The sequence below is a fragment of the Lonchura striata genome, chromosome 11 (assembly GCF_050655825.1).
Source record: "Lonchura striata isolate lonStrDom1 chromosome 11, ASM5065582v1, whole genome shotgun sequence".
Taxonomy (NCBI): domain Eukaryota; kingdom Metazoa; phylum Chordata; class Aves; order Passeriformes; family Estrildidae; genus Lonchura; species Lonchura striata.
This window is the reverse complement of record NC_140713.1, coordinates 4,035,591-4,050,154: the sequence shown is the minus strand read 5'-3', so window position 1 is coordinate 4,050,154 and position 14,564 is coordinate 4,035,591. Positions and strand designations below refer to the sequence as shown.

Here is a 14,564-nt window from a genome sequence, read left to right as displayed (position 1 = left end):
TTGTTCATGCAACAAGGAGGACTGTGTGCAGCTTTGAAAGAGGAATGCTGCTTTTATGCAGATCATACGGGAGTCGTTAAAGACTCCATGGCAGAACTCCGAGATAGACTGGCTCAGAGAGACGGGGAAACCCAGCAGAGTTGGTTCGAATCCTGGTTCAATCAATCACCTTGGCTCACCACTTTAATTTCCGCCCTGGTAGGTCCGCTAGCAATACTGCTTTTAGCTGTTATTACCATAGGACCATGCCTGCTGAACAAGCTGGTCTCGTTTGTTCAAGCCCGTCTAGAACAGGCGAACATTCTGTTCGTGGGCCAGCAACAAATGCTGTAAACCAAAAACTGCGAACACAGTCAGTTGCAAAAGCCTTCGAAACTCACCTTGCGAGAGTTACTCAGGTTTACCAAACCCCTTTTTCCTTACCAAGTAACAAGTTTGTACCTCACTCCAGTGCCTATATCTACGACTACCTCATTTTATTTATGAAAAGGAGGGGGGAGATGTAGTAGATAGGGACAGGCGAACGGAAGATTTTGGGATGTGACGGAAAGAAAGACCCCCATCCCCCTCTCACCCTGCAACATGTTATCCATTACCCCAATGAATGTAACCACACCTAACCCAGTAGTCTTCCACTCCTAACTAACCCTAGAGACCCTACCAACCCCTCCTGACGTAGCAGAGTCCCCCAAGACTATTTAAACCCGTGAGATAAGATAAACTCTTTTGACCGTCCACCACATTGGTGTCCTGCGTGTGTTGTTAGCCCGAGTGGCCCAGGAGAGACTGGGCTGCCGTGCTGTTCCTTGAAACCAGGTCACCGTTGTCTTCCATGAAGGCAACACTTGGGTTGGGCAGAACTGGGTTAATTAGGTGAGTCCGTTAAAGGAGGGGAAAAGACAAGTTGTAGGAGTTCTGCTGTTGCCCAATACTCTATTTTAGGGATTTTAAGTCTTTATGATTTTTATCATCCCCTCTTTAGTCTTTTTTTCCACAAGACACCAGGGTGTATGGTTCCCATCCTAAATGCATATTATGCTTGTCTTACAGCCTTGCAAACCCCATTGTTACACCATTGAACCCAGAGAAGGAGTGATCCCTGCTAGGGGTCAGGTGCCTGTGACTGTCACAGCAACCCTGGATGACACTGGACTCTTCGCTAACACTATCCAGCTGTTCACTGGGGACAGCCTTTGGACTGCCTGTCGGCTGGTGGCTTTGGGCACTGGCAGCACAATTGTCATAGACAAACCATTTGCCCCAGAGCTCAACCTGGGATGCCAATTCAGGTAGGAGATCTCTCCACTCCCACCTCTGCTCCTGTCTCAACAAAGAGCAGTTTTGCTGTAGTCCTTCAGGCAAGGTCTTCAGTGTCCAAAGCCCTGACTCCCTGAAGGCAGAGAGGTTCCTTTAGAAACATGTGATGGCCAGTTGAGAGTTGTTGGACACCCTCAAAAGCCACTGTCAGAGAAACAAGTCGCTAAATTGCCATTGAATTTTCTTTAGTTCTAGTGTCTTGATTATTACTTGATCAAGTGAGGACATAAATGTCTGTCAGCAGGACAGTGAGTAATGATCAAGTGATGATGGCAGGCTCACAAAAGGTTCCTGAAATGGTGCCCAGATGAGGTGGTCTCTCCTTGTGGCTGAGGGACCAAGGGAAGATGGCATCACACCAAAATGGCATGCAGGGGCCCCGGGAACAAAGAGACAGGAGGGTGACAGTTCCCACCGGGAAGGCAGGAACCCACAGAGCAGTCCCAGAGGCAGATGGAAACTCTCTGGTTTGTGTGGGGTCTGCACCGCTGCTTCCTCACGCTGTTCATGGGCTCTGCTGCTGCCCTGCTCTGCCCAGGACCTCGCTCAATTTTTCACTGCCAGCAGAGTTTGCAAAGTTCACTTCCAAACAGTTTCTTATTGCAAAATGAAGTTTCTACAGATGGCTACCAGTGCAAAACCAAGGCTGCTACCAACGAGAGAGAGGCCCTGCTTCCCTGGTTTCCTCTCCTGGAGCAGGCAGACAATTTTTATCAGCTTGCTGGGATCATCCAGAAACTGCCTCTGAGCTGGCTTTTGGGAATGCCTGCAATCATATCCCCACACACAAAGTCCCCAAGTGCAGGATCTCAAAACTCAGTTACAGTTTTGGGCACAGATTAATACAAAATACAGCAACAGTATGAATCACCCCAGAACAAACATTTTGGAGGAAAACACCAGGTCCTGTTAGCCTTGCCTGGAAAATGCTACATTACCATTATAAACATATTTCTCTTTGCAATAATGACATCAGAAGGGCAGCTTGTCAGATACTATTTCTGGTCCACATTAAGAGCTGGAAATGAAGACCTTCTCCAAGCTATTAACACCTCAGGTTGCTCACTGGGAGCAATCTGATGACCAGGGAAATAGCTATTCCCATAATATTTTCCATCCTGCCTTCTATTCTAGCTTCCTTCCCTGTATTCATCGGTTCAAAGTGACAAACAGGGGCCACCATTTCTATCAGCTCTTCTGGAGCGTGGGATGCTACAGCCCACCTGAGGAGGGGGGCCAGGGCATCTCAGCCCTCAGTAGCCCCAAAGATGATTCCCAGAGCCCCAAATGTGCCGCCCCCATGTTTGCGCTGGAGCCACCATTGATGAAACTGCAGCCAGGCGAGTCTGCGGACCTGGTGCTGCGAGGCTTCTCCCGCGTCGCACAGGTGAGGTGCCCCCAGGGGCTGAGCCTGGGCAACCATCAGATCCCCTCTCCTGGGCTTGCTCCACAGTCCCTCGACGTTAGCCTGGGGAAATGAGCAGGGGCCTTCAAGAAACTGGTTTAAGACCACACGTTTTTGTGGCAGCACCAGTTGCTTTCCCTGCTGGCCACCCCCAGACCAGCTGAGACTTTATTGTGATTCCACAGCTACCAGAACCCAGTGCTGATACCAAAGTAGGGCTGGAAGGAAATACTGCTCTTTTGGGGCAAACAGCATTGCATGCTTAGTCAGCAAAGAAGGGCAGAGAAATAAATTACACTTAGACTAGGAGCCCAAAAAGAAAGTGAATTAAACAAGTGCCAAGTGGTTATTGGGGTGCAGTGTTGCAGACAATTGAGCACAGAATAAACAAGCTGCATCGCAGGAAGAAAAAGGGGCAGTGACCGTAACTCTGTGGCAGGAATGAGGCCTATGGTGGGTGCTGAGCCAATGTCGGGCATTTGCAGGGTGCCCTGCCACCACCCACTGGTGACAAGTGACTCTTGCATGCAGGAGGTGCAGGATTATGTGATGTGTGAAGCTGTCAGAGGGATAGCCAGCAGGAGAGAGAAGATAATAGAAACAGTCCTTATCTGCAAATATATTGATCCCTCCATAGAAATATCAGCCAGACAATTTTCTTTCCACGTGGAGAAGGTAAGTTTTGGGATTGCATCCTGGCATTTAACAGCATGGCTGAGGGGGTTGTGTGCTTGTGTTAAAGCTCCTCTTTACCTTTCCTGAGACACTCTGTAAAGTAAGTGACAACGCTTTTAGAGGCGAGACTGGTATTTAACTTCCCCAAAGTAAAATTACAGCTGCACTGCCAAGGGGGATCGTGGCCGCTTCCAGAGAAATGCTAGTTTCTTTGCTCACTGTAAAGGGAGGCTTTTGAGGATCCTCCAAGGCACAGTGATGTCTGTACACCGATGCTGTAAGGAAGCTGGGAAAAATGGAGATTCCTGTGAATTCCTCAGGCTGACAAGGAAAAACCCATCATCTCCTGTGTCTCTTTGCCTTCTTTGCTGTGCATTTCCCTAAGCTGCACCTGCTTCAGAGGACCCCCCATGTTGCTGTTGAGAAGACTGACTTAGAAGGCTGCTGAGAGTGAAACTCTCATTTATTCAAAATACACTGCTCTTTTATACAGAGCTCTGTGAGGACCAGTTCCATTGGTCCTGAAGTGGAAACAACCCACCCCATTGGTGCAGAGTGCCTGACGCACAGTGATAGAACTTCACTATAAACAATGTGAACAACAAGAGAGATAAAGAATTATTTACATTCTTCTCCAACTCTTTCCCAGGCTTCTGCCTGGTTAGAAACTCTCCATTTCTCTCTTTGACTGAATCTGAGACCCACACCCCCAGACATCCTGCAGCTGCAGTGATGATAACACTGAAGCAGAGCAGGTGCCCTTTAGTCTCTGGATTCCAACTCCAGCATCATCTTTCCCTCTCCTGCAAGTTGTCTGAAAAAGAGACAATGTTTCATCCTTTGGTTTCTGCAGTTTCAGGCCTCTCCTCTGGTTCCCAGGCTTCCACTGAAGTACAGAATCCCCCCTGGAACAGGCAGTTCAGATGTAATTAGAAGCTTTTCAGCTCTACCTGATTCTGCCTGGGTTCTGCTTGATGCCACACACACAAACTGATTTATTGCATGCTATGGCACAGCACCTGTTTGATGTCAGCACATCCAGAAGTAGTTTCCCAAAGTCTCTGGTTTCTCTAAACCATGCAAGAAGCCCAGCACAATGCATAGACAGGAAAAAAGAGCCTAGGCTTTTATGAGGCTGCTAGAGCCAATAAGGTTGTGAGAAATGACTGTATGTGAGTGAAGACCATCTAGTGCTGTTCTGCCCAATAGAAGGACAAAACTGGAGACAAATGGTCTGGAGTCACTTTCTGCTTTAGATTTTGTTGAAGCAGCCACCTCCTCTCAGGGACCTATTCCCTCATCTGTACATGGGAGTGTTTCCCTGTCCCCCAGAGGATGCTGTGGTTTCTAAACATGAGAAGTATCTTTAAAGAAAAACCTCCTGGAAAAAAGGGTAATAAATAGAAAGGGTAAATAGGAATGTATGCGTTTCTGGGGCTGAAAAATGTGAGATGCAGCAGAAGCAGGAGGAGGTCTGTGCCTGGTTGAGGCTGTTTTTCCTTGTCTCCTGTTTCCATAGAAACCCAGTGATGACCTGACTCGGCAGTACCAGCCTTTGTCTTTAAAAAACACCTGCCTGCTGCCACTGGACCTTATGCTGGACTTGGAGCAGCCGTTCCTGGTCTGTGATGAGGACCAGCAGCCCCTCCCAGATGGCCAGGTGAGCAGCCCTGGACTCCTGCAGTGGGGTCTGAACAGGAGGGATGTGGTGCCTTTCTGGTGCCTTTCAAGGGAGCTCCTTGGGTCAAGAAGTTCATTCTGCAGCATCAGCAGTGAGCTGGCCTGAGCTGCATCAGCGGAGCTGCTGAAGGAATCAAAATCTTTCCTGAATTGAGAAGATCCGTCCTGCCTTTAAGGCACAGGGAGAAGGGAGCAGGCAACTGGGTGTGGGCAAGCCATGCAGTAAAGGTGTCTCATGGAAAGCATGCCAGCTCTGCCGCAGCCACCCCCTTGTATTGGGGCTGAGCACAGAAATGGCCTGAGGGAGTCCTGGACTAGACTGTGGTGCCTACAGACCCCTGCTGTAAGGAAATGAACCATGAACTGAGAAGCCCAAGCTGGGGTCACTTTGAACATTTACAGTTTTGTGCTGTCAGACCTTGGGACATCATCCCACAGGTGATTAATTACTGTTTGTGTCCTGCAGCCTGTGACAGTGGATGTAGGGGAGACCTGTCATCTCTACATAGCACTTGACCCAGCTTATGACCTGGATTTTAAGAGCTGGAAAAAAGAGAAAGTTCTGAAGATAGGCATGGTCAGGGGCCATCCATTTGTGGAGCATATCGCCCTTTGGGGAGAAGTCCTCTTCCCAAATCTCCAAATCCAGCCCAGCACCCTGGAGTTTGGCTGCATCATGGCTGGCACTGAAGAAGTGCGTTCTCTGGAGATCACCAACTGCAGCCCACTTCCTGTCAAGTATCACTGGTCATTCCATTCGGATAGCCAGGTGAACAAGTTGAGGTGTGTGCACCTTTGTCCTCTCCCTGAAGCTCTTCTTGCTGGTGTCCTGTTTGTACTTGGCAAAGAACAAAGGTGTTGGCCTAGGATCTGGCAAATAACATTGACCAGCCGTGGTCAGGCTGGATGCTCAGGGAATAGGTTTCCAGCAGTTTGGTGCTGTGCAGCCCCCACAGTGGTTTCCCCTGGGAAGGAAAGCTGGGGTGAAAGCTGCTTTCTCAGACCTCTGTGGCCTGAGGCAATGTCCACCTTGATGAAGGGCTCCTAGTGCCAGCTCCCACAGTGCTGCTGAAGGCCCTTTTGGTCCCTCTGCTTTGGGATGGGTCCTCTCTGCAGGAGCTGCTCTCTGCTCCTTGCCTTCCTCCCTTGCATTGTGCTGCAGGATGCCCAGAAAGTCCCAAGACCAGAGAAAGAGCTACTTAGTGCCTGGGCTGATGCTGAACATCTTGTTACCTTCCCTTTCCTTCTTTGTTAGGACAACTCCTTTACTGCCAGGATGATTTCCCTCCCAGGGGTCAGCTTTCAGTGGACACCTTGGATTCTTCACTCCCTTGTTTTGTGGACACTTGTTACTTATTTTGACTTGTCCACCGTGCAACATGTACCTTATGGGTTCTGTTCTGCTTGACATCAGGACTTGCTCATCACATCATCTCCTATCCCTGCCTTCCAGAGAGTTTCTACGTTAGGGTGAAAAATGTCTTCTGGTCACCATGGTCCTGGGAAGTTGCCTCAAACCATTCATTCAACTAAAGACAGTGGAATAGATGATTAGCGGATCTCTTGGAGGTTATGATGAGAGAGCCCCTCATCCAGAAACGAAACCCAGCCTTAGATCACACGCTACAAAGCCAAAGGCAGTGATTCTTTGGGGAGCAGGTCATTACAGGCCCTGAATGCCTGTCTGGGAATGGTGCATCCAGGTCATGTTTGACTGTGTGGGGAGCACTTGCAGCTCATCAGGGTGACAGGCAGGCACGGCTTGACGGTGTCCCTCACATGGCATTAGAAACACAAGCAGAGTTACTCCAGGCACCTGCTTCAATTTAAAATGGGGAATGTGACCTGAGTCACCTGGAGTGTTGGAAAATGTCAATCAACCCCCCCTACACTGTCAGGGAAACATTCCTGATCAATACCTGGTGGAGCTGCAGAGGTTCTGGTGTTGGGCACTGTGGAGGGCTGTGCTGGCTCGTCTGTGGCCGGGTCTGCCCCTCAGTGCCTCAGATCTCACCTTTTTGCTTTCCTCCCACTGTGCTTTTTGCATCCCCACAAGATGTTAATCCCTATCCTCTCTAGTTCCTCAATGTAAGCAATTGCAGCTGCTGTACCACTGCTACCTCAGTGTCATCCCTGGGCTGCCTATAGAGCAGACCCGCTCCAGCCTGGATTGGGAAGGGCTGGATCAAACCATTTCTCAGTTCAACGTGCCAGCACCCTGGTCAGGGGCTGCATCCTGACCAGGAGCTGCTTGTGCAGGTGTTCCTCCCTCCTTCCCACTGCAGGTCCCTGTTCATAGTTATGTTGTTTTCCAGATCTGAGCTTTACCTGCCTACATTCAAACCTCAACCGCCAAAGGAGAAGAGAACCTGTTTGGATTCCTTGGCATCTCAAACAAGACGCTTCAAGATTAGAAATGTGGAGGAGGCAGTCATAGCCCTGAAAGAATCGCAGGGTCTTGCCCAATCTGTAGGAGCAGAGGTAGATTTTCTTGTACACCTAGTGCTTGTGCTGCCTCCCCAGCCTGCCACCAACAAGTCATGCTCGTGCTGACCTCTCTTTTTGCTGCCCTGTTGTCCTGTGCTCTGAAAGTTGGCCAGGCAGCAGGGCCAGTGGCTGGATGTGGGGAGAGGGAGAAATAGGAGAGTTTTTCTTGGAGGAGCACGCTCAGATTCTACAAGCCTGTGTTGAGTGTGGAATTTTTTTGCTTTGTTTTCTTCACAATGTGAGATGAGGCTTTTATCTGTATCATCATGGTAAGACCTCCAGCTTCCTTCCCAGAGCAAGCTGTGATGAGTCCTGATCTCCATGTACCCTTTTCCCAGCCCAGCCAGACTACCTGTTTCCAGGTGTCTGCTCTCACCCAAGAGCTGGTATTACACTGTTGGCCCTGGAGCTGTCTTACAAACTGAGACTTTGCAAAGTGGCCATCTCTTCCTCCTAGCATAGAAAATGGCTTGTTTTTCAGGTGCCACCACAAACTCGTGCAGGGTATTACACCCCACTAGGGTTGACGGGATTCAGGTGCTCTATGGATGTACCGCACACTTCCCTTGAAGCGCAGGAGGTAAGAGGGAATCCGTCTCACTCATCCATCGCCAGCGTGGCAAGCAGGGCTGTAGCTCCCAGTCCCACTGGTGGCCCCCAGCACTGCACACAGAGGGGCCTCACGTCCCTCCAGGCCCATACAAAGTGCTGCTGAACCAACTGGCTGTTGGAGGGGCTGTGCAGGACATGTTGTAGGACACTCCAGGGACGCTGTGCAGCACCTATAGAGGGCATTGCTCCCCCTGGAACACATCAGGTAGTCCGTAGGAAATTTTTGCAGGACCTTTTGCTGAGGCACCTTGAGAAAGCAGCATTTAAATCAAAAGAGAGGGGAAAAGCCTCAGAAGTCAGATTAGCTGGGCCAGAGTCCTTCCCTGAGCTCCAAGAGCTCTCACTCTGAGTCTTCCCCTTTTCTAAAAGCAGTAAGAAATGCTTTTGAAAGGCATTAAAAAGAACAAGTTGTGCACCAGAGAGAATTTCTGCTGCCAGGAGACATCCCAGTTCACTTTAATGTAATGTGTTAATTCATGCATTGATTTCTGAGTATGGGAGAAGATTTTCCCCATGGTCCCTCCATTGGTCAGTGGCACAGATGCAGGAAGAGATTAGGGTGATTGTGGCCGTGTTTGTGCAGTGGCTACAGCTGCACTTTGGTCCAGGATGCTCTTCTGCACCCATTTCCATGCTCAACACCTCAATCTCTCCTGTCCTCCAGGCTTTCAGTATTGTGCCAGTGTCAGGTGTGCTGCAGCCAGGAGGGAGCCAGCAGGTCTCCTTCACCTTCTTTGGCCACCTCAACGCCATCTCCAGTGTCACGGCGCTGTGCCACGTGGAGGGAGGCCCCACCTACGAGGTGATGGTGACTGGGGAGGCCTCACGTGTCAGCTACTCCCTGAGCCTCCGGGAGATCAACTGCGGCTCTCAGGTACCACACGTGTCCCCTGGTGATACAGCCCACCAGAGCCCAGGCTAGCTCTAGAAACTCCGGTGCTGCCAGGCGTGGGGAACTGCCTTGGTGCGGGGATTTGCCAGAGACAGAATTAGAGCCACATGCTCTGCAGTGCCAGATACAAGCCACAACAGGGACCAGGCGAAGGAGAAAGGAGGAGGCTCTCTGTCTTAAGACTCCACAGGGAAGATGTTATTTCAAGTGAAAGGAGCAATGTAAAAGAGCCCTCGCTGCTGCATGGGTTTTTATACTGTTGCAACTTACGGGGAAGTTGCTAGCAGTTGTCCAGTGGGGAATCTTCAGGGGAGGAGTAAAGGGAATACATCATTTTTTTGGGATAGGGCAGGGGGAGGAAGGGTAAAGTCACATGGGCCAAAGGGGCATCCAAGTTTAGGGGAATTCCAAAGGGGTGTTGCAGTTGGGGATTGGCCCAGGCTAAGAAGTGGCACAGGTTTGGGAATAAGGGGTTGGGTTGCCTTGACAGGCAGGGAAAAGAGCTGGAACAAGGGGTGGGGAATGGCATGAAAGACAGCATTGAGGCAGGGTACAAATCAGGGATGAACCAACTTGGGGAGAACATGGAGGTGCAACAGAGCAAATTATTTGACAATAAACTAATAAAATAAACAGGAACTGCAACACCCTGGCACAGCTGCCTTGGGACCACGGCCAGCAGGTTCCTGCCCACCTCGGTCCAGGGCTCCCTTCCCTTCCCAGCCTCTTTGTTGGCCCTGGGGCTTGGAAGTACAACCTTTGAGGGACGCATCTGGCATCCAAGCTGGTTTAAAATGGCCATCTCCAACCCTCTCCAAAATGTTGGGAGTGCCTCTTTTTCAGGGTACCTAAGACTGCCTCCTGAGGAAGGCAGGATCTCGGGGGGTGCTCTGAGGGGCATGTTCCTGAGACATGCTTCTGCTGATCCACTCTCAAAGCCTGACCTCCACGAAGATGCTCTTGTCTAAAGCTCTTGCTTAATCCACACAACAGTCAAGGGAAGAAGTTGGGCTTCCAGTCACTGTATTTGGGGAGACTGTCCCAGAATAATCCCCACATCACTCTTTTAACTGAAAGCCCACAGATATTTCCAGCTGCTGGCCCTGTCGGTGTTGCCCTGTGTTGAATCCCTTGTTGCATGTATGTTGCTTGACAATACTTGCATGCAGGTGCCTTTTCTCCTGCAATGCCTCAGTGCTGTCTCTGTTTCTCCTGGCTGTTGGTGACCCCTCAGAGTGCAGAGGGCCCGTGTCCCCCGGTTCATTTATTGCTGCCCCTCACACGGTTGTTACCACACCGCTGTGTGCTGCCAGAGCTCCCTGGTCCCGTGCAAGTGCCCTGTGTCTGGGGGTTCCCCGGGTTCCCAAGTGCCCTTATCTCCTCCCTGGTCCCTGCTCCCATGATGTGTCTGCTTCCAAGGCCAGGAGAGAGGAAGGAGATTCCCAGCAGCAGGCCTGAGTCTGTAACTTCCTGCTCCTGTGCCTTCTCTCCAGATATTTAATGAAATTGGTCACAGCACGGTCACCCTGGTGAACACTGGCAAGATTGAATTCATCTGGACGCTAAATCCCAGCGCTGCAGCCGAGCATCTGCCTGGTGTGTTTCTGGTCAATCCCACCACTGTAAGTAGCACAAGTGACTGACCCCAGCCCTGTGCCAGGTGGCCCAGGAGAGTGTTAAAAGGAAAAAAGAGGGTGGGGGGAAGGGGGAAAAAAGTCAGAGGGGAAAACCCCAAACCCAGCCATGAGAGAGACAGAGCTGTAAGCAATTTCTGCGGGGGGCAGAGGAGATCAAACAAGAGCTCTCCTGATAAGACTCCCCCAGGCCTTGGCTGATGGGGGCTCTGCTGTCACAGGGCAGACACTGGCAGGAGGCACAAGTGTGTTGGTCACTGTTCTGCTGTAAGGGAAGTAGAGGAGAATTCTTTTTGATAGATTTCTCAGATGAAAATAAGGCACAAACGCAGCAAGTGTTATATCTGAAAACTGATTATTGATAAAGAAAGGGTATGGTCCCGACCAGAAGGGGATAGAAAAGAGAGCAGGGAGAGAAAATGAGCAACGGAGACAGCAACAGAGGACAGGGACGGAGCGCTACCGCCAGAGTGCTGGGCCGCTCTGTTGGGTCCTGCTCGGCAGATGGAGGAAGTGTGCTGCCAGCAGCACCGAGCGTGCGGTGCAGGGGCTCCATCCGCAGCGGCAGCAGGAGCGGCTGTCCCGGGGCTGCGGCCGGGCCGGGCTCAGCAGCTGCGGCTTGGCACCGGGCACTGGGCACTTGTCACCGGGCACTTGGCACCGGGCACTTGTCACTGGGCACTTGTCACGGTTGGGGCGCGGCGGCTGCTCCCTCGGAGAGGCAGCGGAGCACTGGGTTGCCGTGGCGAGCGGGGAAGTGGCGACAGCAGCGTAGGCAGACGGAGAAGAGATGGCTCTGCAGAGAGCCGGACCCTCCAGGTGCTCTCAGCCCAACAAAAAAAACAAAAAATGGTGGGGAAAACCTGGCAGTGTTAACTGCTTCGATATGGTAAGATTCCTCCCATAACTCGGTCAAACGGGCAAAGTTGTTAGAAGATTGGTCAGACAGGCAAAAATTTCCTGGGCTTTGGGGTCTGCCTGCCTCCACGGGGGAGGTCTCTTGCAGCCCCCTAGACAAAGCCTGCCTGCATTGTCTCCCAGCAATCTCCTTTACACGTGGGATGTGTTAAGGCTCTCAGCACATCTACAGCCCCTATAGTAATTTTTCACCCCACATCAGAACGTGTATTTATAACATATGTTGTGGCATAATTAAAAGTGCAATTGGTTGCTCACAGTCACTCTGGGGACTCCCAACAGCTGAGATCTCGGGTTGTGTTGGCACTGGAGTGTTTCTGAGGGTCACCTTATCCTGCCTGTGTGATCACATATCCCTTAAGTAGGCTTGCTGGTCTCTGCCTCCTCCAGCTTTGTTGCTGTGCAGCGGCTTTTTGGGCCAGGGAGCAGCAGGGCTGGAAGAGCGGGGAGAAAAATTAACAGCATCCCACTGCTATCCAAGCTTCTCAGTCCTGCCTGGATGCCTTTGAGCCGAAGCAGCACTCCTGCCTTTGTCCCTCCTTGCAGTGGGAAGAGGAAGCAAATTGCTTTCCCATTTCTTCATGCCTGTCTCCTACAAGGGAGGAGAGGAGCTGCTGGCCCTGCTCAGTGCGGGGACTTCCCCAGTGGCAGCAGAAGAGCCTTTTTGGATGAGGTGGGCTCTTGCTGGCAGAGGGCAAACCCCATTAGCAGCAGAGCTGTGCTCACATCAGGCTGTGCTGGGGCTGCAGCCTTATGAGCCCTGGGGAGGACACACGGCACCCTAGAGTCAGAGGCTCGACTTTTTGGGCACAAGGAAGGTAGAAGGTGTGAGAAACGAAGGCCACTCCTTAGTTAAAATTTAAAGAAAATTTAATAAGAGACAGTAGGGGACAAAGTCAACAAAGGAGAAGTAACAGCGCTGGGTGCTTGGCTTGGGTGCTTAGGCACAGCCAGAGGCACCCAGGCAACACAGCAACACCCCTTATATACCCTGGGTATTGCATCAGCCTAATCCATATCTACAAATGCTTGTACATATTGAAATATTTTAACATAGTTCCTCCTCTGTCCTGCCTTTTTGGAGCATGTGCAGATGTCCTGGTCCCAGTCATTTGTTACCTTTCAGCACATTCAACAGGTTTCCATTCCTTCACTGGCTAAACGTTATTATTACAAGAGCTCTTCACCAATATTTATATCACAACACAACATTCACATTTAAAGAACTCTAAACCTTAGCAAAACTTCTTTTACAAAAGTCAACATTATAAAACGCATGGTATTTATTCTACCAGTTGCGAAAGCCAACACTGTAATGTATTTGTCACAAAGGTGATGTGGTCTGATGGCTTCTTCTAGATGAGAACCTGTCTCCTCAGCCTGTCTGTCCCCTGAGCCATCCCCATCACTCTGATGCATTCCCTCCCTCTTCTCCTGTCCCTGCAGGGCTCCATTGCACCTGGTGAGAAGCAAGTGCTGAAATTCTCCTACGTGCCAGGATTACCAGGAGCCTTCAAGAGGACTTACCAGCTTAAAGTGGGTGACCTGGACCCAGAAAATATCCTCCTGAAAGGAGAAGCGTCCTGTCCCATGATCAGCGTGAACCTGCCCTGGAACATCACAGGTGGGCACTGCCTGTCTGGCCCCAGGAAGGGCTCCTCTGGTTTTGTTCCCTACCATATGCCCATAGGGCAGTTCGTGCTCACCTCTACCGAGCCTGGAGGGCTGCAGGACTCCCAGACTAAGTCAAGCCCCCTGGTTGCTTCATGAGTCTTGAGCAGAGGATGCCGTGTGGGCTTTGTCCCGGGAACCAACCTGCAGAGCTTGCCAGCACATCTGGCAGGGTCCTGAAGGATGATGGCTAGACTGAAGGGCTTGGGAAAGCTGTAAGAGAGGCTGGCAGGGCTTCTGGCAGGGTTGGAATTCTGTGACGTTGCAGGGGATGAGATGCTCCTTGGGGGGTGGGAGATGGGTGGGAGCAAACATGAGGATTCAGAGAGCAGCAGCAGCATCCACTTCCCATAGATTGCTTCAGGGATTTCTTTTTGGAAGAAACCAGTGCTGGGAGGCAGGGACTTCCCAGCTGAAATGGGACTGGCACTTTGCCCACACTTCTCTTTGTGGATATTTTCTTCCTTCAGGAAATGAAAAACATGAGAAGCCACTGAAACAGCTTGTAAAACCCCTGCATCAGTACAGTCGGAGGAGTATATCAGCTGTTCGGAAGAAGTCTCAGACCCTGATGACTGAGACCTTGAAGACTCTGAATCCAAAGACTCGGGACCTGAAGCCCCGTTATCTTGGCTCTGGCACTGTAGTAAGAACAGCTACAGCCTTGTTTGGCACATGCGACCCTCCCCATGTCACCTGAGCCCCTTGCAGCCCACAGCAGCTCCCTGCTGCACCTGGGACCTCCCTGCCCACTTACAACCATTTGTCACCTCAGCATTGCCCTTAGGGCTGCCACTCTGCTCATGGCCTCTTCTGGGGCTGCAACAGCTCTACCCCAGGGAGAGATCAAAGGATGGAGTTCAGATGGTGCTCTGAAGGAAATGCAGGTCATTTCTGGGGAGTTTCTTGGTCCCGACCCAAGCCCTGCTAGATTTACAGACCTGAACAGCAGCTGCCTGACTGTGCCCTGGGGCTGTGCTGGTGGTGCTCATTTCCAAGAGGCACCAGCTTCATTCTAGTTCCTTTTCAAAGCAGTTTTTGTCCAAGGTACTAGCTGTGGGCAGGCAAGCACCTGGAGCTGTGGAAGGTTCCTGGCTGGTCTGTCTGCCTGTGGCCACAGGGCAGGTGTCGGTGGGGTGGTGCCTTCCCGAGAGCGAGCTCTCTAGTCAGTGCAGATAGCTCCCACAAACCACCAGATGCTCTGAGGGCTAGATGTGGTAATAATGGCAGACCAGTAAAAGTGAGAGAGGCTTGCTGCTTGAGGGTCCAACTC

At 51.1% G+C, this 14,564-nt stretch overlaps 1 protein-coding gene across 1 annotated transcript in view; it reads left to right on the top strand.

Annotated features, from left to right (window-relative positions):
* Positions 1-14,259, top strand: part of LOC146766356 (axonemal central pair apparatus protein HYDIN-like) — a 55,035-nt gene extending 40,776 nt beyond the window's left edge. The window contains exons 15-22 of the mRNA XM_085589341.1: positions 1,051-1,289; positions 2,452-2,704; positions 3,254-3,397; positions 4,917-5,057; positions 5,544-5,860; positions 8,636-9,050; positions 10,562-13,244; positions 13,762-14,259. Of these exons, the coding sequence (XP_085445467.1) occupies positions 1,051-1,289; positions 2,452-2,704; positions 3,254-3,397; positions 4,917-5,057; positions 5,544-5,860; positions 8,636-9,050; positions 10,562-10,711 (1,659 nt within the window). The 3' untranslated portion in view covers positions 10,712-13,244; positions 13,762-14,259. The remainder of the gene's footprint in view (positions 1-1,050; positions 1,290-2,451; positions 2,705-3,253; positions 3,398-4,916; positions 5,058-5,543; positions 5,861-8,635; positions 9,051-10,561; positions 13,245-13,761) is intronic.
* The last annotated feature ends 305 nt before the right edge of the window (positions 14,260-14,564 follow it).